The sequence below is a fragment of the Aethina tumida genome, chromosome 1 (genome assembly GCF_024364675.1).
Source record: "Aethina tumida isolate Nest 87 chromosome 1, icAetTumi1.1, whole genome shotgun sequence".
Lineage (NCBI taxonomy): Eukaryota > Metazoa > Arthropoda > Insecta > Coleoptera > Nitidulidae > Aethina > Aethina tumida.
In genome coordinates, this window is record NC_065435.1 from 690,246 (window position 1) to 710,462 (window position 20,217).

Consider the following 20,217-nt stretch of genomic DNA (forward strand, 5'->3'; position numbering starts at 1 on the left):
TACAACAGCCCAAGAGTTGTATTTATGGTTTGGTATTTATGGAAACTTCATTTGCCTGTTGGAAAATTTAATAGGCGATATGTATCAAAATTTAGTACAAAATACCTTACCCCCAGCCCTAACACATATCATAGAGACTGATCTAGCATACAACGAATACGAAACTGAATCCAATAAGACAGAAATCCTCGACATAAGGCGCAAAATGTATGCAATTATTGATATGACATGTTTCCGGTACGCTGGATGGGACGAAGGGGTGCGATTGAGTGGACCCTTCGGTCACCCGACTTTTAGATTTTTTTGTGGGGTACATAATAAACAGAGTTTCACTGTGACATAGAATATTCGGAAATGGCTACAAAATAACTTGCATCTCTGTATGCACTTTGGTGGACAATAGTTTGTGCAGTTTTTTAGTAAAATTAAATCAATTTTTGAATTTTTCATTAAACATACAGTGCATTTTTTGTCCGATTTTTACAAACCCTATTTTAATAGTGAAGCATGAATATAAGAACTTGTAAACAAAATGTCATGTTTTTTGACCCAAAACCAAAACCTACTGGATAATTTTTTAGACTTGAAAATTTAAGACTTTTTTATATCAAATATAACTACACCACTGAATTAAGCACACCCTGAAATGAATTTATACTAAATTTAATAAAAAATATGCATATTCATACTTCTGAGTAAAAATTTAAAATCATATTCTTTTTATGAATTTTTTTGGGTAAGTATGAATAATTATAATAATTATACTATACTTATGCTTAATACTTAAAGATACTCAATATTAGTGAATTTTGTGTGAAAATTACCCTAGAAATTGAAAAAGATAAGCACTACATAAGTTTATAAAAAGAATTTTTATTTTTTTCGGAGAATTATGAATTGTATGTTAAAAAAATTCGTAAAAAATATGATTTTTATTTTTTATACAGAATTATGAATATGCATAATTTTTTATGAAATTTGGTATACATCCATTCCAGGAGATGCTTAATCCAGTGGTGTAGTTAGACTTTCTACAAAAATTTAAAGATTTTGTATATTGTATATTACGTAGAATGTGACATTTCATCTGTAAATACAAATTTTCATGCTTTACAATTGAAAAAAAGTCAAAATCGGAAAAAAAATACAAATTTTATGAGCCACACTGTATCATCAGTATTTCAAAGTCCCATTGTTGTTTAAACGAGTGGGTCGATTTTCAAAAACTAAGCAACAATGTATAAGGAATTAAAAACCTTTTTTAATGATCACCCATTTGAAAAAAATGGGGGGATGACACGCTCGTTTAGAGGGTTTTCTACGATTCTGCGGTTGGCAGTGATGATGAGTAATTTTGGTATGGTGTGAACGTGTCTTTAAAATGGCGTTGTCAACAATGATCAAGAAAGTTTTGTTAAACTGATTAGTAGTTTAAGTGTAAATTAATTAACATATAACTTTTTGTTTAAATAATTAGTTAGAAATTAATGAAAAAAAATGAACGGTCTAAGTTTAAGCGAACTGTGCTGCTTATTTTGTTGTCCACCTTGTCCTAGCAGAATAGCAGCAAAACTGGCATTTCTACCCCCAGAACCGACCTATGAATTTGTATCCGACGAAAATGGAAAATGCAGTTTCGCACTGACAGAACGTGCCGAATGGCAGTTTTCGGAACGTGAAAAGGAAAATGTGGAGGTGTTTTTCACAAGAACTGAAAGAGGAAACAGAATTGCCTGCTTATTTGTTAGGTGTAGTAATTCAGCAAGATTCACGATATTATTTTCGCACGGTAATGCAGTGGATTTAGGACAGATGTCTAGTTTTTATTTGGGCCTAGGTTCAAGAATTAACTGCAACATATTCAGTTACGATTATTCTGGTTATGGTGTCAGTGGAGGTAAACCTTCTGAGAAGAATCTTTATGCAGACATCGATGCTGCTTGGCAAGCCTTAAGGACGCGTTACGGCATCAGTCCGGAGAACATTATTCTTTATGGACAGAGCATAGGAACCGTTCCTACCGTCGATTTGGCTGCCCGATATGAAGTTGGAGCTGTGATCTTACATTCACCTCTTATGTCCGGCATGAGAGTTGCCTTTCCTAACACTAAAAGAACTTGGTTCTTTGATGCCTTCCCCAGGTAAATTTTTAATTTGCACCTTTTATTTTATATGCAACAATGCACAACTCAGTACAATAATATTCATTAATTTATGAAGAATCTTTATTATTGTGTATTATTATCACATCCATTGTTTTTTTCTGACCTCAACATTCATTCTTTTACAATTATTACTTCATCAGTTTATAAAAAACTGGTGAAATGTTTGAAATTTAAAATTCATTCATTTTTATTTTGCATAAATCTAAATGAACCAAATCAATCGAATATTGTAAAAATAATAGGAATGTGAAAAATTATGAAATTACCTATGTATGTAATAATTAAATTTCTTTTTAATTATTATACTCAAGACTGTAATTTTGAAGGAATTATGTGCAGTGGCTAAGAACAATTCCAACAACAATAACTGTTTTATTTCTTGCATTAAATGTTACATCAGAAAATGTTGCATGCCATTTAACTATAATAAATAGGGTTGGAAGGCTTAAATGAAAAGCCTGATGAAAATTATGCAGTGTCCACAAAAAAAATTCAACCCTAGTTCAATAATTACATACCACATCAATTCTCATTAATCATAGTATAAATTTGTGACAAATGAGGTCACATTAATATCATAAATATGTCTTTTAATTAATAATTGTTTACTATAGTTTTCAGTGTTGTATCAGGCTTTGATAATAAATTTTATTATGAATTGATTAGTAAATAGAATAACACTTATTTAATTAAGTTGGTCAATTTTTATTTATATTTTTAAAGGAAGAGAAATTGCTGACTGAATAAATAAACTGCATGAATTTGCTAAAAATTGTAATTATTATACAAAATACATTTAATGTAACACCATAAGTAGTATAGAATAAATAAATTTTAAGTTTGGGCCACACCAAATTTAGTAACAGGTTCATAGTTTATGTGGGAGAAAGGAATTTAATCTATATTTGCCATGTGTATTATAAATAAAGATGTTGGAACCAATTTAGGCCCTGAAACGTTTAATAATCCACATATAAAGTATCAACAAGGCGTTTTATGTAAATTTAACGAAATTTTACACTTAGTCAAGGACGTAAATGCTGATTATCATCAGTCGAGGATTTCTCTCTTTTATGATTGTTAAGCAAACAAAAATGGGTGGATCCATGGATGTTATTAAAATTAAAATTATACAATACGTATTGAAAGTATTGTGATTAGTGATTAGTGATTGTCTTTCTTTTGTTTTGTTAGTATCGATAAAGTTCCGAAAGTAATGTCCCCAACATTGATAATACACGGAACTGAAGACGAAGTAATAGACTTTTCCCATGGACTGACAATTTACGAAAAATGTCCAAAGGCTGTGGATCCACTTTGGGTAGAGGTATGTATCAATAATAAAATTGTTCGTGCTCGTCCAATAATTAACATTAACAACGTCCAACAATCGATTGATTTGTTTGTTTTTGTTTCATGATGAAGGGTGCGGGTCATAACGATGTGGAACTGTACTCAGTATACCTGGAGCGACTTAGGCAATTCGTGATGAACGAATTAGACAACTGACACACGACGGTTGTTGAAGGCAGTGAAGAAGTAACATTTAGCTGTAGCACTCCAAGTTCAGTTGGCGAGAAGCTACTCTAGCCCGGGATTGCAGGGGTCGAAACGACGATTCCCTGCAAAATCGACGGTAACAACGTCGGCCCCATAAGAACGGCAATAACTAAATGTTGCCGTAACGTACCTCCTCCTGTGTGTTTTGCCATATGCCGTTGTATATTGCTGGAGACTAATTGCTAGCAATTCTCTTGTAAATATTGTTACGTGGACATTTTTTATCAAATATGAGTATCTTAAGACAATCTCAAACAAGTGATGCAATTGTTGTTTTTGTTTTTAAAATTCAGTGTGCATTCATCGATGTGTTCCAATTGGTGCAGCAGAGCACTGCGCATCTACAATATCGACCAACTGTAATAAAATTTATATTAGGTATATACAATAATCTATTTGATAACATTCTCACACACATAGACACACAGTGCAGTAAAACGCAGTAAAATTCATCGCCGTCATTTACTTACGTCTTACGTCTTACGTCTTAAGTACTCAATCAATCTCCATTGTATTTCTGTGGAACCAAAGATTCTCTAAATGAAATTCTTACACTTCTTTGGAATTTTGTGCAGTTCGAATTATTTGATGTGACAATATGGTTTGAGGTTTATATTTTAACTGTTTTTATTAAGTACATCAAAGTTTAAACATAGGTTAGTTCAGATTAATTAATGTTTTTTATTATTTTTGGTCTATATTGTATGTCAGCCTAGATTGTTGTTCATATTTCTCAATTCTTGAACCACTAATATGTACCTATTATTTTAAATTTTATAAGTTTATTATTTATTTTAAATTCTTGTGTTGAACTATTTACTTGAAATAAAATAACTGTGTGGTCCTGAATTGTCTCGATTCTCGATTTTTCACTTGCATTAGAATGTTCATGTCCGATGCATTGAGAAATTATACGTCGAACAAATTTTTAATTAACCAATGCATGAATCGTATGTTCAAGTTTTTTTTTGTGCAATAATTTTAACGAGTAAAGTTCACATGAGGAAGTTGTGTTCCATTTTTTTTTATGTCTATTTATTGCCATTTTCGTTATTTTCTCAAATTAAATAATTAAATGTAAGATATATTTTGTTTCGTATATTACAAAATAATTACATAATTACCACTCATCATCTATTTCTGTGTTGTCAGCTCTAATATTTGCATCACTGTCTCGTTCGTAAGACGTTTCAAAAGCAGCAAGCAAAAAAAAGACATTTTATGTGTATTTTTGTCTCATGTTGTTAACTTTTATATGATCACAAATAATCCACGACGATCCAATTTTGTAAACCAAAAATAACTAAATTTTTGTATTATATTTTCATATTACTTTTGTCTTGTCGAATTTTGCGTCATTTTCAAACTTCTTTTTAACTACATTTAATTGTAATATGAAAATTTAAAATTGATATTGTATTTACAAAATTCGACAAGAGAAGACTATCATGAACCGGTAATTATATTTTGAACAAGACTGATATCGCCACAGTTAAGGTAAAACAATGTTTTTCACGGTAGATCTGAAATTTTTACACAGCAAACATTTAGTAAATGTTTATTTCTTGCTACTCATTTAAAGTTGTTTATAAAATTTGTGATATACATACCTACGTGTAACTTTTAATCAACTGTTTACAGGTTACATCAGTAAAGTAAAACGTACGAAATGAATGACGAATTCTATCCAAGAATCAGTTTATAATATATTTTACTGTTATACTAGTGTATTATTAGTTAGTTAAAAGATTTACCAATTTCAGAATTTATTAAAAACGTTGTTTTATATGTTTGGTGTATTGTGTAATTTTTTTGTACTATATTAGAATATTATTTATAATTCAATCAATAACTATAATAATTTTATAAACATATCATTTTAATTAATTTCTTGCATTTATAAATTTGTAAGATAATAATTTTAAGTTATTTTCGTTTTGTTAGATTCATTCGTAAATTTTAATTTAAAAATATAGAATCAGTATTTATACAAAAAGATGTTTTATTTGATTTGTTAGTATAATTTTAAAGCCACCACCAATCGTCGATATATTTATTTCGAGACAATAATAGTAATATTTGTAATTGAAAACCAATGACATGCTTTTTTACATATACATATTATTTTAAATGGCCCTGTTTTCCAGTTTTATATTAAAAAAAATGTGAATAATAAATACAAACTTTTTCATTCCAGTATTTCATTTATTCACTCATTTCCACTCATATATGTGCTATATTTAAATAAAATACATTATTGAATTTAACCATTTAATTTAATTTAATATAAAATAGTAATGACAGATCATCATCAATCATCACACATTGTCAATGAACAACAAAAAATTTCACATCAGATCTTTCAATTTAGATTAACAATAATAATTATATGTATATAATTTTATAATTCACTTTTTGTTTTTAACTATAAATAAAAAGCAGAAATGGGCTCTACTTTTCATCTACATGTAATCGAAAGAATATATTATTAATAAAACTTATCACTGCAAAAATATATTCAAATTACTAAAATATTTCTCTTTTTTATTAAAATCTTTTCAAGGTAAATCCTAAAATAAAGCAGTGGTAACGCTAAAATTAAATATAAACCTTTGATAGACCAATTCAGTCAATCAATACTAGCAAATTATTTGTTAATTTTGAAACACCCTCGTACGCTATTTTTAAAAAGTGTTGTGATCGATTTTACAAGAAGTTTAATTTTTTTATTATAAATAATTTATGTCGAAAATACCAAATTAAATTAGATATTAATATCTATAATATATTAGTATTAAAAGAAAAAATTCAACTTCACAGCTTTTTTAGCTTAGCTGCTTAAGAAACTTGTTTCAATTGAAATGAAAATTTAATTTATAAAGTATATATTCAGCGGTATCAGAATCTTAAAATTAATCACAGATTTTGTTTGGAAAAAAGTAAATTAAAAAAATATCATTTACCATTTGTCGTCAACTATTATAACAGGTTGACCAAAAAGAAAATAAGAAAAAACCACTAAGTATTATTATTTATTATGATTAATTACTAGAATTATAATTATTTTATTTTTGTAACATGTAGTGGTAAAACTGTAGTAATAGACTAAAAACATTTTTTAATTCAGATGATGATTCTGAAATTAAATTAAAACAATTTTTTTGTTATAATTTTGAGGAGTGCGTCAGTCTTCTTCTTCTTAGAAAAACAACTAAAACGTAAATACAACTAACTTCAGATGTGATTAAGTAATTTGTGATGATATTAAAATGGCGGTTTAAATATTTATCTTTAAATTGAGATATAAATCTAGGTAAGAATGAATGAACAACCACTTGTATTATATTATAACATATAGTAATTTGAAATAACATTCACAGTTTTAATAGATTCAGAAAACGCATCTTGGACCAATCTTTCGGGTTTGTAGGTTATGTTGTTTATGTTTATACTGACTTAATCATGTCAGATTTGAGAAAAACATTGTTGTCCCGCCGAAACAAGCGCTCCAAGTAAGTCGAGTTGGGGCTCATAACATTGTCAACTTAATAACTTCTTCATTATTTAGCGCGCCAGCCGGTCCAAATCAAAATTATCTGCCTGTCAAGTGGGACCGGTACTTTGATAAAGAATATGGTATAACTTTAGAACAAGGTACTTTCCATGTATACGCGAAAGGGGGATCTGGCCCAATAATATTATGTCTACACGGAGGAGGCTATTCTGGCCTCACATGGGCCCTTTTTGCAGTAAGCAACAAATAATTTATCTCCTAATCAGATAACATAACATAATTATTATCAGGCTGACATTTTTGAGTCAATTGAGTGCCAAGTGGTAGCATTAGACTTAAGGGGTCATGGCAAAACCTACACTGACAATGATGGGGACTTAGCTTTAGCTACATTGGCCAAGTATGTATCAACACCATGTGTCTTCACGACATACCTTAATTTAACTATTTCATTTCCACAGAGATGCTGCTGATATAGCAAATAAAATAACAGAGGATAAAGATGAACCTATCATTCTAATTGGACATAGCATGGGTGGTGCTGTTGCTGTGGAGGCGGCACAACATATCAATAACATTGCTGGACTCTGTGTCATTGATGTGGTTGAAGGGACTGCCCTGGATGCTTTGTCCTCCATGCAGAGTATTTTAAGGGGTCGTCCTTCACACTTCAAAAGCCTCCAACATGCTATACAATGGTGGTAAGTAATATTTTCCATAATTGCTAATAACGGTAGTTTCAAATTAAATTCCCGATTTTTTAGTTAATAACAACAATTTATCTGAATTTGATGGTTTTTGGAGTTTTAATTAAGACTTCATCTTGTTCCATAAATTTTCTACTTCTACTTATTTCAGTTACAAGGGAGGCCAAACACACAACGTCGATGCAGCCAAAGTCTCAATGCCAGGACAAATAATCAAGTAAAGTATAACACCAGCAGCAATATGCTCCATAGCACTTTTCTTGTTACCCATTATTATTTATAACTTCTAGCATGAAAACTGGGGTGCTGGCGGCGGACGAATGCGACAACATCCAGGTAATAGAAGAAGACCTCCTCTCCGTCCGTTCCAAAGGTGAAGTCGTCGCGTCCGCCTTCACACTGACCGAAGTCGTCGAAGAATCCGAAGCGAACACCAGCGACAACTGTTCGTCGGATTGCGGCAAACCTCCTTTGCCCAAGACATTAAAAACCGAGACCCCGTTGCCACCCCCGCCACCACTCTCGACGTTTAAACATCCGTCTGATGGTGACCCGGACGACGAGGGGCCCAAGTACACGTGGAGGATAAATTTGAGCAGAACGGAGCCGTTTTGGGCTGGCTGGTTCAAAGGGCTGTCGCAGAAGTTCCTCGAGGTGCGCGTCCCTAAGATCCTGCTATTGGCCAACATACACGGATTAGATACCGCGTTGACTGTTGGACAAATGCAAGGTAAATATAATTTTTTGATTACTGCTGAGATGATTCACTTGTTTGTTTCAGGTAAATTCCAGTTACAGGTCCTCTCAAAGTCCGGACACGCTATTCACGAGGACCAACCTCAGCACGTGTCTGAAATTATAAGCGGATATCTGGTAAAACAGAGATTGGCTAATGTAAAAAGCGGATTTACTTTGCCCCCCATGCCATGCTGTTAAGCATTTGGTTTGGTTTTTTAGGAAATAAATATAATTACGTTTTGTTTTGTTTCAAAGAGCTTCTCAACTTAATCATTAAAGTGCTTTAATTGGTGAATGTCAAAAACGTATGTTGTTGATGTTGATGATGTAACTGGGTGGGTAGTTTGGAAAGTAATTTGTTCGATTCGCACAATAATTTTAAAATTTTAAATTATTTAATGCATTTATGCAAGTTAAAAATAACTTTCCAAACTGCATATAATATAATATACACCCTTTCTGTTATTATATAGTAGTGATTTTTTGCAATATTTAGAACAGTTAAAAATTTGTCAGTACAACATCTATGTAATTCCTACTATTAAATACTTAATTTGTGATCAAACTGATGTAACTGTCCCGGTTTTTATTTATTTTTTAGTTTAATATATATATATATATATATATATATAGCTATTGACACCCGGTTGTTAGAACTTAAATATAATATACAAAAATTTGATGTATACAATGAACAATTTTACATTTTTAGTTTTATAGAACAAATTCATGACTTCACTCTTAACATGTGTTGCCTAAATGTCATTTCCGGTTTTAGTACATATTTGAATGAAGCTCAGATTTTGTTCTGATTTAAGATGAGTTTGTCTATTAATGCTTAGTAATTTTGTACAGTATTAATCTGGTGTTTTATTTGGTTTATGTATATAAAAATAATTTTTAAATTATTTTAATATATAAGTTAGAATATGCAATTGTAGTGCTTTTTAATTTCCTCGTATTAAATATAAAAATGCGTCAAAATTTGTAAAAAGTCATTCAAATTGTTTAAATACTGAGAAGACACATTATTTCCGTGTAAATCTTTAATTATTCCGATAATCTACTTAGATACATGTGTTATCATGTCTTATTAGTCTGTATTCAAATACGAATACTTAATAGAATTTTAACGAAATCGACTTCTGAAGACCTTTGGAGAACTCGTTCAATTCCAATTCGAGCCCGTCAGTTTGTAAATGCAACATAAAACGCTTAAAGCGATGAATTCAAAATACCCTCATCCGTTATAATCTTTACCTATTGGATGGTCAGTCAAAGTAAACATCCTCACAGCAATACTAAAATTGTTTAAGAACTGATTAAATACATAATTCTTCTTCCTGTGTATTTTTAATTCTTTTCAATAATCTATCCTGATACATGTCGTATCCAAATACGTATACATCAACAGAATTATAGAGACATCAACTTTTGAAATCGGCGAAAGGCCTTTAGAGAACTTGTTGAATTCCAATCGGTTTGCAAATGTAACATTAATCGTTCAAAGCTTTTGAAATTCAAATTGGTCGTGTCTTTTGTTCCGAAAAAATGATTCAACATCTGAGTATCAATATCATGTGTTCTTTCATTGACTTTGATCGTCTGACGTATTGTTTTTGTATAAATTATATTAATTTCCTTCCTTTTATTAAAAATAAAAATGCATTAAGAAATTTATTAAATCATTATTAACAAAAACAAATAAATAAAATAATGACTAGATTATAACTAGATTCAGTAAATGTCCCAACATTTAAAACAATAAATATTTGGGATTACAACGTTACGTTAAAGAAGTTAGTAAGTAACATTAAATAAGTATTTGATTTTTCTCATAAAATATCACAATAATGAGAGGTAGGTGTATTATCTATTGTTTATGACGGTGACTTCATTTCCTCTTTGATGCATTCTTTAAATGCTTCCCAACCCTTGGTTTCAGGGTATGACTGACAAAACACATAAAATTATTCGAACGTGGTACTACCTTTTGCTCCGAAGATAACTATTATTTTTTTATTGAAATCTATTTAATTTCCTGTTATAACAATAAAAATGCGTTAAGATTTGTAAATTTATTAATTCATTATTAACAAAAACAAATAAATAAAATAATGACTGAATAATGACTAGATTCAGTAACAGTCCCAACATATCAAACAAATATTTGGCATTACATCATTAGAATTATATATGTGTATAAGTACAAACGACAACAACAATAACAGAAATAGCAGCAGAAAAAGTTCTTGCGTTAACAAAGTTAGTAACATTAAATAAACACGTAATTTTTCTCATAAAATATCACAAAAATGAGAGGTAGGTGTATAATCTATTGCTTATGACGGTGACTTCATTTCCTGTTTGATGCACGTTTTAAATGCTTCCCAACCTTCGTTTTTGGCATACGACTAAAAATAAATATATTAGAAATATGATTAATACCATTATATGACTAATCGGAAAATACCTTAAATCCTCTATGTAGACGATCCTTCATAATGGCAATAAATTCACGGTAACTAAGTAATCCATCTCCATCATCATCAAAAATTGCAAATACTGTGTTCACTAAATGGGGACTTAAATTAGTTCCAGTGCAAATTTTTACTGCTCTATGAAACTCATCTAAAAGTAATGCAATGTTAAAACAATTATGGTCGTTTCAAAACACCCAAACAACAATTACCTTTACATATTGGATGGTCCGCCAAAGTATACATCCTCATAGCAATACTGAAATCGTCCAAATTGTTCAAGAACTGGCAAAACACATAAAACTCTTCAAACGTAATCCCCTGTGGATCTTTGATTCTGTCCAACAATCTATCTAGATACATGTCGTATTCGTCGGTATCCAGATACGTATACCTCAGTAGAATTTTAGCGAAATCAACTTCTGAAATAGTTGGAAGACCCTTGGAGAACTCGCTGAATTCCAATTCGAGCACTTCGGTTTGTAAATGCAACATGAATCGCTTAAAGCTTTCGAAATTCAAATCGGTCGTCCCTTTAGCTCCGAAGAAATGCACCAACAACGACGTATCGACCACATGTTTCCTTTGAAGACCTTGTTCATCATCGACGTATTGTTCCTGTATTGAGATCTTTTCTGACTCTCCATCGCTGGATAATCCTCGTTTACCTTTCCAAGCGTGGCTAAATATTTTCTCCATCTGTACATAGTTTTAGTTTAATGTGACTAATAATTGCCAAGCAAAAAAAAAATAAAACATATTAGTGCAAATACTAATTCATTAAACGCCAGGACACAGCAACTATCGATTTAGAGAAAACAAACACATGTTTTTTTGAATAAAATGTTAATAATAAATACAAATTACAAATCTACACACCACTCAGACAAGTTATTGGGACAAACTGACGATTTTTTTGTATTCTGAAGCTGACTTTTATAACTTACTGGGAACTCATCTTCAGTTTTTTTCCCTGCCAATAGTTTACGAATCTGTTTTGGATAATAGGTATAAAGATCATTTTCTGTGATAGCACTTTAAAAATAAAACTGAATTCTCAATTAACGGTGCGAGAATTTAGTTTTAGGAGTTGAATAGCATATTTGGGGACCATGAGGGGGTTGTGAAACAATATGATTTAATTCTACTTGAAAAAAACACCACCCTTTTCAAGTCCTAATTGTTTAAGTTTAGGTCAATTAAATATAACTAACTTACCACTAAGAACTCATTTTTGTCGACCCTTTCGTTACCGTCTGTGTCGAACATGTTGAAGGCTATTCTGAAACCCGATTGCGGCTCTAAAAATTAGTTTAAGTAATAACTTTTTATAAAAATTGGTACTGTTACTCACTTGTCAAAACAGATAGCAAAAATAAATATTCCGTGTAAGAAATTATTCCTAAAAACAATTCCGTAAGTTTGATAAACGAAATTGAACGAGATGATTTTTACCTTTGTCCCGTAGAGTTCTGAACAACCTCGGAGAGCCTTGATTTAACGGTGGAGTCGAGTCTTTTAGCTTATCCAGCTCTTTTTGTGTTAGTACCTTGCGTTTTAAACGTGCTGCAAATGTTTTATTAAATGGTTATTGTTGGTGAAATTTTGAAAAAACGTACGCCTTGGTTCAGCCTCTACAACCGACTCTAAAAAATCTTGTGGGGTCATGTACAACTGTCCATCGAACTCGACCGATGCAAAACGTATGAAACGCTTTTCTCTCGACGTAAGTTTGACGGCTTTCTTTTCTTCTTCCTATAACAAACAATATATCATGTCGATCAATCAAGTGGGCGTTACAGATGTCTTTGCGAAGATGGCAAAGAAACAAAATGTTTATAATTCGGGGGGCTGGAACTGATTATACCTGGCCCAGTTGACAAATTGGTGGTAGCAAGTTGTCTCGAAAAAATGTCAATTAATGTGACGCATTGGAACGGAAGGGAAATTCCTCGTGCACATTTATTTCTAAAAGGAGAATTTGAAAAAATATTTCAACCATTTTAAATTATCGCCGATAGGATCTGAGTTGGGTACGGCGTCGGGGCGCTAAAAATGGCATATAGGTTGAAGTATGGGCCACACAACAAGATCCATATTATGAATCTAATTTATTAAGTGCCTATCGTGAAAAGTTATCGAGGTGCCCGTTTTCTATGACACTATCACCGTGCTTATTTATAGGGAGTAAATTTGAGCGCTATACGTGTATATGTAGTTCAGGCACACCACCGTATCGTATTACTTAAGTGAAACGGTGTGGGTGTCGGACAAGCACATCCCATTGTTATACACCTTTGTGTTGACGCCGACTCTACCAAGAAAAGGTTTACTTAAATTTAGCGACACAAAAAACAGTGTGCGCGGTGTGCCTTTTACACTAATTAGAGTACCCGTAAAAAAAATGCCGCACTCTTACAATCGCCTCGTGTCATCTTCATATTCCTCACTGTTTTATGTCTCCTCTTGACTACTGATTGTGACTTATTTTATTTAACCACATGCAGTGATGGCCCAGAGATATAGCACGAAATTTAAAATTTCTAAGATGAATGTTCAATTTTGACTTGCACATTCACTGGACCACAGATCAGTGAGGATGAGTAGTTTTTAGTGATGTCGTAAATTAAATATAAATAAATAAACACATATTTAATCATTAATAATTTTTTTCAAAATAAAAGTAGCTATATTTATGTCCAGCTCAATTCAGAAACGTTTTATAGAGTAAGATGGTACGATTTGTATTGTTTCATTGAATAACTAAAGGTCTAAATATTGCTGACATCGATAAAAACTCAGTGTGGCCTTAAATTGAGTGACAAAAATTAAATTCTTGACCTCAAAATAGACCGATTCGACCCAATTTACCTGTATACCAATATGCTTCCTAAGAATGATAAAATCCTTCAAAGGTTGGTTACTGAATGTAGTTATCATGATATATCTCGGAAACTAACAAAAGTAGAATAACGAAAATTCGAAGTCTAACAAACAAACTAGGTTTGAAATGAATTACAAACTGTGCTACAGGGCTGTTGGAGGGGGTGCCAAGAGCACTACAGCAACTGGAATAGCCTTTGAAGACCTGTATATTTCTTAGGAAGCATAGTGATATATATAATAATATGTGGTTAATTTTTGTGCACTCAATTTGGGGACACCCTGTAGACAGACAAATTGGAAGAATCAGTAAACGAAATTTTTTCTTATCTTCTAAATAAATAAAAAATGAATTAATTGAGCCATACAATATCAGTGTGACTAGTAGAGCAATCAAACGTTAACTGTATTAACAAAATATTTGAAGAAATTGCGCAAATGTATATTAATAATCCTCCACAATTTTGGCTAAAAGTAGTTTGAAATGATGAATTATTTGGAGTTATGTTAAATATATATCCAAGTGTCCAACCACACCGAGTATTATTTTGTTTAAGATTTAATTTAAGTAGAAATTATTTGGCTAACAAGTACAGTAGTGTAATTATTTAAATAAAATATAAAACATGTTAATAGTATATAATTAGAAGTGCGCATTTCCTAATTATCAATAATGTGTGTTATTTCTGTGGTCAGCACGACGTACGTATGATAGTTGTACAAGATTCTAGAAAAATTCGTTACAATTGAATTGTTGTTACAATTTGCATATGAATAATTTATGACTATATAGTATAGTAGAGTTGTTCTCGCGTTTCCAACATCAAATATTTACTTGACTTTCCTTTGAAGAAATAACCACCACATCTTTAACTAAATAACACCTCAGTTTATTATATTTTCGGGTAGCGGCTATTTTACCTGTTTAAGCTTGTGACATCCATAAATTTCGGTGGGGCACGGTGATAAATTATTTTGTTGTCACTATAACCCTGCTTTATATATTACTTTCTCGGTTAATTTTATATCTAGGAATTCTATAAAAGACATGCTAACATATTTCACTATTGTTTCCCACTTATACGCTTTTCTATGTATATTACCGCTACATTAAAATGCAATTTATTACTCCGGGCTCGCTCTTTGGTTTAGATCAGTTTAGTTTAGTTTAGTTGGTTGTTAAAATAAATTGAATGTTAAGCAGGAAGTCGCAAAAGCTGCGCACTCTTTAATTTATTGTGCATTAAATAGTTTTTGTTAAAAACCAAAAATCGAATCTCAAATACATTGTTACAAACAATAATTTAAGAGTTTGAATTGTATCAGAAAACAAACATGATACGTTAGAGCCAATATTGACATAATTTGGATAACACGTAAATTGATCAACAATTTTCCTTAATGTATCGATATTGATTATTATTTGGACGCGCCACTTGTAAATACATCAATCAGTTCAAATGTTGGCGGCGATTTGGTTTCGATTCAGTATCGATAATTAATAACAACTAACAATATTTCAGCCGTACACATTTAACATGTAAAAGAGGCCAGGGATTTAGAACGAGAGTTTTATTGATAAAACGGCGCAAAACATCACATTTTACTTACAATTTTTGGTTGAGATGCTAATACACTATTTTTAGACTGGCATTTGTATGCGGTATATAATGCCACCGTACCACCGACCACACATATCACTGACAACGGTGAATTTTTATTCACCGAACCACCGGCCGATTTACTATAAAATTTCACTAAATTTCGATTAGTTCTTTGGAGGATTTTTCTCATGATGTTACTCGCCGTGGCCATTGTCGTTTATCAGCTGATGATATTACTGCATCGAATTCGTTTGGCGCAATGCCAGGAATTTATCATCGGCAGGAATCTCAAGCGGCAATTCCTGCGGAATAATCGCACTTTAACCAATTCTTCACAGATGGCGACCCGTAAAGTTTAATCAATGTTTTATCTCATTAAATCATTACTGTGCACGCACATTTTGTTATTGTACTTTCTGTTCAACAATAAAATTTTAATTTATTCACTCATATTTAACCATTGGCGCAGGGACCTCTGATTTTGTTGCTATTTTTATTATATTTCGGTAAGTATTTCATAGATGGCGGCTCAATCTGTTTATAAACATTTTTGATCAATTTAAATCTGTAAATATTACACTAAATGACAAAAGTTAAGGGGCACATCTAGTGTGATAGCCCAAAAAAGGGGATTTTTGGAATTTTTTTTGAAGAAGGCTACTGCACCAAATGTTTCAAAATTTGTGTTTAAATAACGAATATACAATGAAATTTTCTAGTAAAAATTAATCAAATTAATTTTAAGTGAGTTATTTGCTATCTTCTAAGTCACAAATTAAGGTTCTCCACTGCTACAGTGATAGCGACCTTCACTTTGGTTGAATTCAAAACATAAAAATTTAAATTTAGGAGGTTTTGTCTATAAAAAATTGAAATTTAAAAAAGGACAAAGTTTTCAAAAAAAAGTGTCGAATTTTGTTCGAAAAGTTGAATTGTTCGAAAAGATGAATTTTGACTTGCTTAAATTACATTTTTTAAATAATGGAAAAACTGGGTCATTGTACAAAAATAATTTTATTAAAATAACGATTCTTTTTGATTTAAATTAATTTTATAATTATTAAGCATTTAAACATTTCATACCTCCCTTTATATAGAAATATCTTTATTTACATAGTTTTTAAATAATCAAAAGGGTTAATTCAATATAGTTGATTTTATAATTTATTTTATAATGTCTTGGCCAGCACAGGGCCTAGACCTCAATCCAATTGAAAACCTTTGGGATGAAATTGATTGGAAAATCCATGTCTAATTTCAATAAACTACGAAATTCAGTAGAAATAAATATGGAATGATTATACTGCTGTATTGTTGTTATCAAACATATTGCAAGTGACAATAATATAGATAATTAAACGTACACTTTTATGAAGACAAATGAAAATTTCTAAAAATATACAAAACAAAATAAATTTTTCAAAATTTCAAAATACATGTGCCCCTAAAACAACTAATAGGGCAACTATTAGTAAGAAATAGGTATTCCCAACGAAATTTGGTTTGAGACGCACGTGATAAACGAGCATGTAATCCAATATTTTTAATGTCAATTAGAGTTAAATAATAACATTAAATCTTACCGAATGTGTGACTTTTATGTCAATTTGTAAACACGAAATGTTTCTTTATCGTCCCCCATTGATACCGTGCTACATAAACCAAGAAAAAAGCTTGTTAAACGAGTGTTTCCAACTATATCAATGAAATAATTAATGTAATCTAACGCCGCCGCACCAGGAAATGAAGAACCATGTTATTTCTGGGTAGGTGGTCCAATTCAAATACACGATCATAAAAAGCATTAGGAAAACGTTTCGATTTTTCCAAGTACACGTAATTTTAGAAGCGCAATGTTTGGGCTTTGGGCATTTACAGATTTCCGTCTATGTAACCAACTTGTATACCGGATTAAACAATCCCTGGTGGTTTATTATACAATTAAGTTTATGGGTGAGTGCTTAATTAAAACGATATTTCGTGACTTATTTGCAAAACCATTTAATTTTGCGATCTTCAATTGATTTGATATGTGGACGGGCAACACGAAACGTTTAACATAAACGTCAACCCACAATGGTCACCAGACGGTCTCTCAATATTAATTAAGTACATCCTTTGATTTATGATCTCAAACCCCACTTAATTAATTAAATGAATAAATCAAAATGTTGCATCTGTATTGAAAAATACAATAAAATATTTTATGTTGCAACAATTTATTTTAATGTACAGTGGTCAGAGAAATAGCACACATTACTATTTAATGTTAATTAGGAAATACACATTTCAATTAATTGCAAGCAAAATATTTTGTTTTATTTAAAATAATTGCACTATGTTATTTCTACAATTATTCATTTTGTATCAAAATTAAAATAATTTCTAATTATTTTAATTTTGATACATTTAATTAAATCTTAAGCACGATGTGGCTTCTCATAGTAATTATATATATATTATATATATGTATATATATATATTTGGATATCTTATGTTCGTTGATGGTTTTTTGTGTGGAGTGTTTTGTGTTTCCATTGGATTTAGATCTGGACTTTGTGCTGGACCAATCGAGAACCTCAACATGATTATCTTTTAACCAATTTTGAACAACTTTGGTCGTATGTTTCGTATCATTATCATGGCCTATTTTGTCAATAATTTTATGTAATGATCCTATACAATACCATGAAAAGGAACACCGAACCATCTGATCCCATTCTATTGAACCTGAATTTATCACTTCAAAGTATGCACTGCCAAAATTCAGGAGGATGTAATATATTTTTGTGCAAATTGTAGTCACACTGATATTGTATGGCTCAATTAATTCTTCCTACTAAGAATAAATTCTTACAATTAAGAGTATTTTCAAATAGTGCCATAAAAAGTAAATAAACAAAACAAAAAAATTATAGAATATTGAAATAATTTTAATTTTAACTTTTGTTCTACTTCTGTGGCCACCATTGTATTAATTGATAGATTGCGTGCTTTATGATTGTAATCGGTGCTAATTTTGCAGATATAAATTAAATAATTGGGAAATAATAAATGTAAATGTCGAAAACATTGTAAACCTCATAAATGTTATATAGTATTAGAAAAGTAGATCACATGCAAATAAATCTACACTGTAAACAATTGATAAGTACACATATATTATTAAATTTTGAATGATTCAAACAAAAATCGAAATCGTATCATTTTCCGAAGAATTCTGTTTCTCATTTCCTGTTAAAATGGGCCACGATGGAATCCATTATATTTCCTATTAAATGTAAATGATTTTTTTTGTGGCACCCTTATCAGTTGATTGGTGTCGTTGTTACGTCTCATTTTTCACTGATTATTGCGATAGAACTATTAAGATATGACCGCCCTTTCTACTAACCACCCTATTATCTCTAAAAGACCTCGTACATTTATTTTTTAAGCTATTTTTTTATTGACACCACGATTTATCATATCGACTCTCCTTAAAAAATCTGCATACAAATTGTTTTAAGAGACAAAACGTATTTTTTTTGTAATACGATCTTGAAATCCGATAAACACTTAATTAGGGACCCATGAGGGTGGCTTTCGAGAAACGTTTTTATTCTCTTACCACGAATTCCTGAATATTTATCTTGTTCCTGTTATAACATATTAATTACCTACTAATAAAAACAGATCAGTTTTTTTATGATCGGTAATTTTGTTTATTGTCTACTGTCAGTCCTGTTTTATAATTTATACAGGCAGGTATCGTTTTATTGATCTGTCATTTATAGACCATAAACTTAAAAATAAAAAGCTCTAAACGACGCTAATACACACAGTATTTCCATTTATTAAAAACTGTTATCTGTTTTTTTATACCCTTTTTGACGCTAACCACTTTTCGGGCCATTTTGGCAAAGTTGTTATTAAAATGAGCCTTCACTGTTGGCGTTAGATAAAATGCACGTTATTACCAGTGAATGGTACTAAGTGGGGCCTTGTTATCGTTTTATAGGATATGCGTGATTTCGGCTTTGTTAGATGTGGCTGCGAGATTGACACGTACGGAACAATTTAACAATAAAATAACCGGTGCCTATTAATTTCGTTTCGGTTTGGTAACTGGGTCCCACTTACGAAAAGTTTCGTGTCTTATTTTTTTAACTCAGGCTGAAAATCAATTTTACGGTGTGCACCTAACTATTTACGTTTGTGTATGAGTGTGTGTTTTTGGAGAATATACAGGTAAAATATTGTTCCAGTTGGTTCGTAACCGTAACACGTGGACGTGTGATGGAAAGAAGGTAAAATAGTGCTTTTGTCACAGTCGATCGCACCTGGCAGAAAAGTTTTGATAATGAGTTTTTCGACTTTACACTATTATTAAACTAAATGACAGCAGTGTAATTTCTGGCAGAGCTGTGCATCTAAAATAAAACTTTCTTATTATGTAGTACTGAAAAAAGAATTTTTAAAATAGTGCCACAGATTCCAATAAATTAACTGCGCCTAATTGTAAAGGTGTAACATAACTCAAAGAGACGATAATAATCATAAACGAATTCTTCTATTTTCGCCAGT

At 31.2% G+C, this 20,217-nt stretch overlaps 3 protein-coding genes across 5 annotated transcripts; 2 read left to right on the top strand and 1 right to left on the bottom strand.

Moving 5' to 3' along the window:
* Positions 1-1,357: 1,357 nt before the first annotated feature.
* On the top strand, positions 1,358-5,916 carry LOC109594696 (alpha/beta hydrolase domain-containing protein 17C). The gene is made up of 3 exons (XM_020009933.2): positions 1,358-2,141; positions 3,360-3,492; positions 3,591-5,916. The coding sequence occupies exons 1-3, from the start codon at positions 1,498-1,500 to the stop codon at positions 3,672-3,674; spliced, it is 861 nt and encodes a 286-aa protein (XP_019865492.1). The 5' UTR covers positions 1,358-1,497; the 3' UTR covers positions 3,675-5,916.
* A 1,061-nt stretch (positions 5,917-6,977) lies between these two features.
* LOC109594701 (protein phosphatase methylesterase 1) lies at positions 6,978-9,619 on the top strand. Of its 2 annotated transcripts, none has more exons than XM_020009940.2 (8): positions 6,978-7,038; positions 7,106-7,237; positions 7,294-7,474; positions 7,530-7,639; positions 7,701-7,940; positions 8,098-8,163; positions 8,237-8,676; positions 8,728-9,619. In XM_020009940.2, exons 2-8 carry the CDS (start codon positions 7,188-7,190, stop codon positions 8,880-8,882), a joined length of 1,242 nt encoding a protein of 413 aa, XP_019865499.1. In that variant the 5' UTR covers positions 6,978-7,038; positions 7,106-7,187; the 3' UTR covers positions 8,883-9,619. The 2 variants fall into 2 exon arrangements, with proteins under 2 accessions (XP_019865499.1, XP_019865500.1); XM_020009941.2 differs by having other exon boundaries at positions 7,016-7,038; positions 7,115-7,237.
* A 1,128-nt stretch (positions 9,620-10,747) lies between these two features.
* LOC109594700 (calcium uptake protein 3, mitochondrial) lies at positions 10,748-15,902 on the bottom strand. Of its 2 annotated transcripts, XM_020009939.2 has the most exons (9): positions 15,659-15,902; positions 12,784-12,919; positions 12,620-12,730; positions 12,519-12,566; positions 12,383-12,465; positions 12,112-12,156; positions 11,377-11,863; positions 11,158-11,315; positions 10,748-11,098 (listed from the first exon to the last, which is right to left on the bottom strand). In XM_020009939.2, exons 1-9 carry the CDS (start codon positions 15,860-15,862, stop codon positions 11,027-11,029), a joined length of 1,344 nt encoding a protein of 447 aa, XP_019865498.2. In that variant the 5' UTR covers positions 15,863-15,902; the 3' UTR covers positions 10,748-11,026. The 2 variants fall into 2 exon arrangements, with proteins under 2 accessions (XP_019865498.2, XP_049817095.1); XM_049961138.1 differs by lacking the exon at positions 12,112-12,156.
* Between the last annotated feature and the right edge of the window lie 4,315 nt (positions 15,903-20,217).

Bases quoted from the DNA above. Each gene is read 5' to 3' on its own strand.
- LOC109594696 (XM_020009933.2), top strand. From the start codon at position 1,498: ATGAACGGTCTAAGTTTAAGCGAACTGTGCTGCTTATTTTGTTGTCCA. The intron at 2,142-3,359 runs GTAAATTTTTAA...TTGTTTTGTTAG, and splicing joins TTCTTTGATGCCTTCCCCAG to TATCGATAAAGTTCCGAAAG. The intron at 3,493-3,590 runs GTATGTATCAAT...TTCATGATGAAG, and splicing joins TGGATCCACTTTGGGTAGAG to GGTGCGGGTCATAACGATGT.
- LOC109594701 (XM_020009940.2), top strand. From the start codon at position 7,188: ATGTCAGATTTGAGAAAAACATTGTTGTCCCGCCGAAACAAGCGCTCC. The intron at 8,164-8,236 runs GTAAAGTATAAC...TATAACTTCTAG, and splicing joins ATGCCAGGACAAATAATCAA to CATGAAAACTGGGGTGCTGG. The intron at 8,677-8,727 runs GTAAATATAATT...TGTTTGTTTCAG, and splicing joins GACTGTTGGACAAATGCAAG to GTAAATTCCAGTTACAGGTC.
- LOC109594700 (XM_020009939.2), bottom strand. From the start codon at position 15,862: ATGGCCACGGCGAGTAACATCATGAGAAAAATCCTCCAAAGAACTAAT. The intron at 11,316-11,376 runs GTAATTGTTGTT...CATTACTTTTAG, and splicing joins GGACCATCCAATATGTAAAG to ATGAGTTTCATAGAGCAGTA. The intron at 11,099-11,157 runs GTATTTTCCGAT...ATTTATTTTTAG, and splicing joins GTCTACATAGAGGATTTAAG to TCGTATGCCAAAAACGAAGG.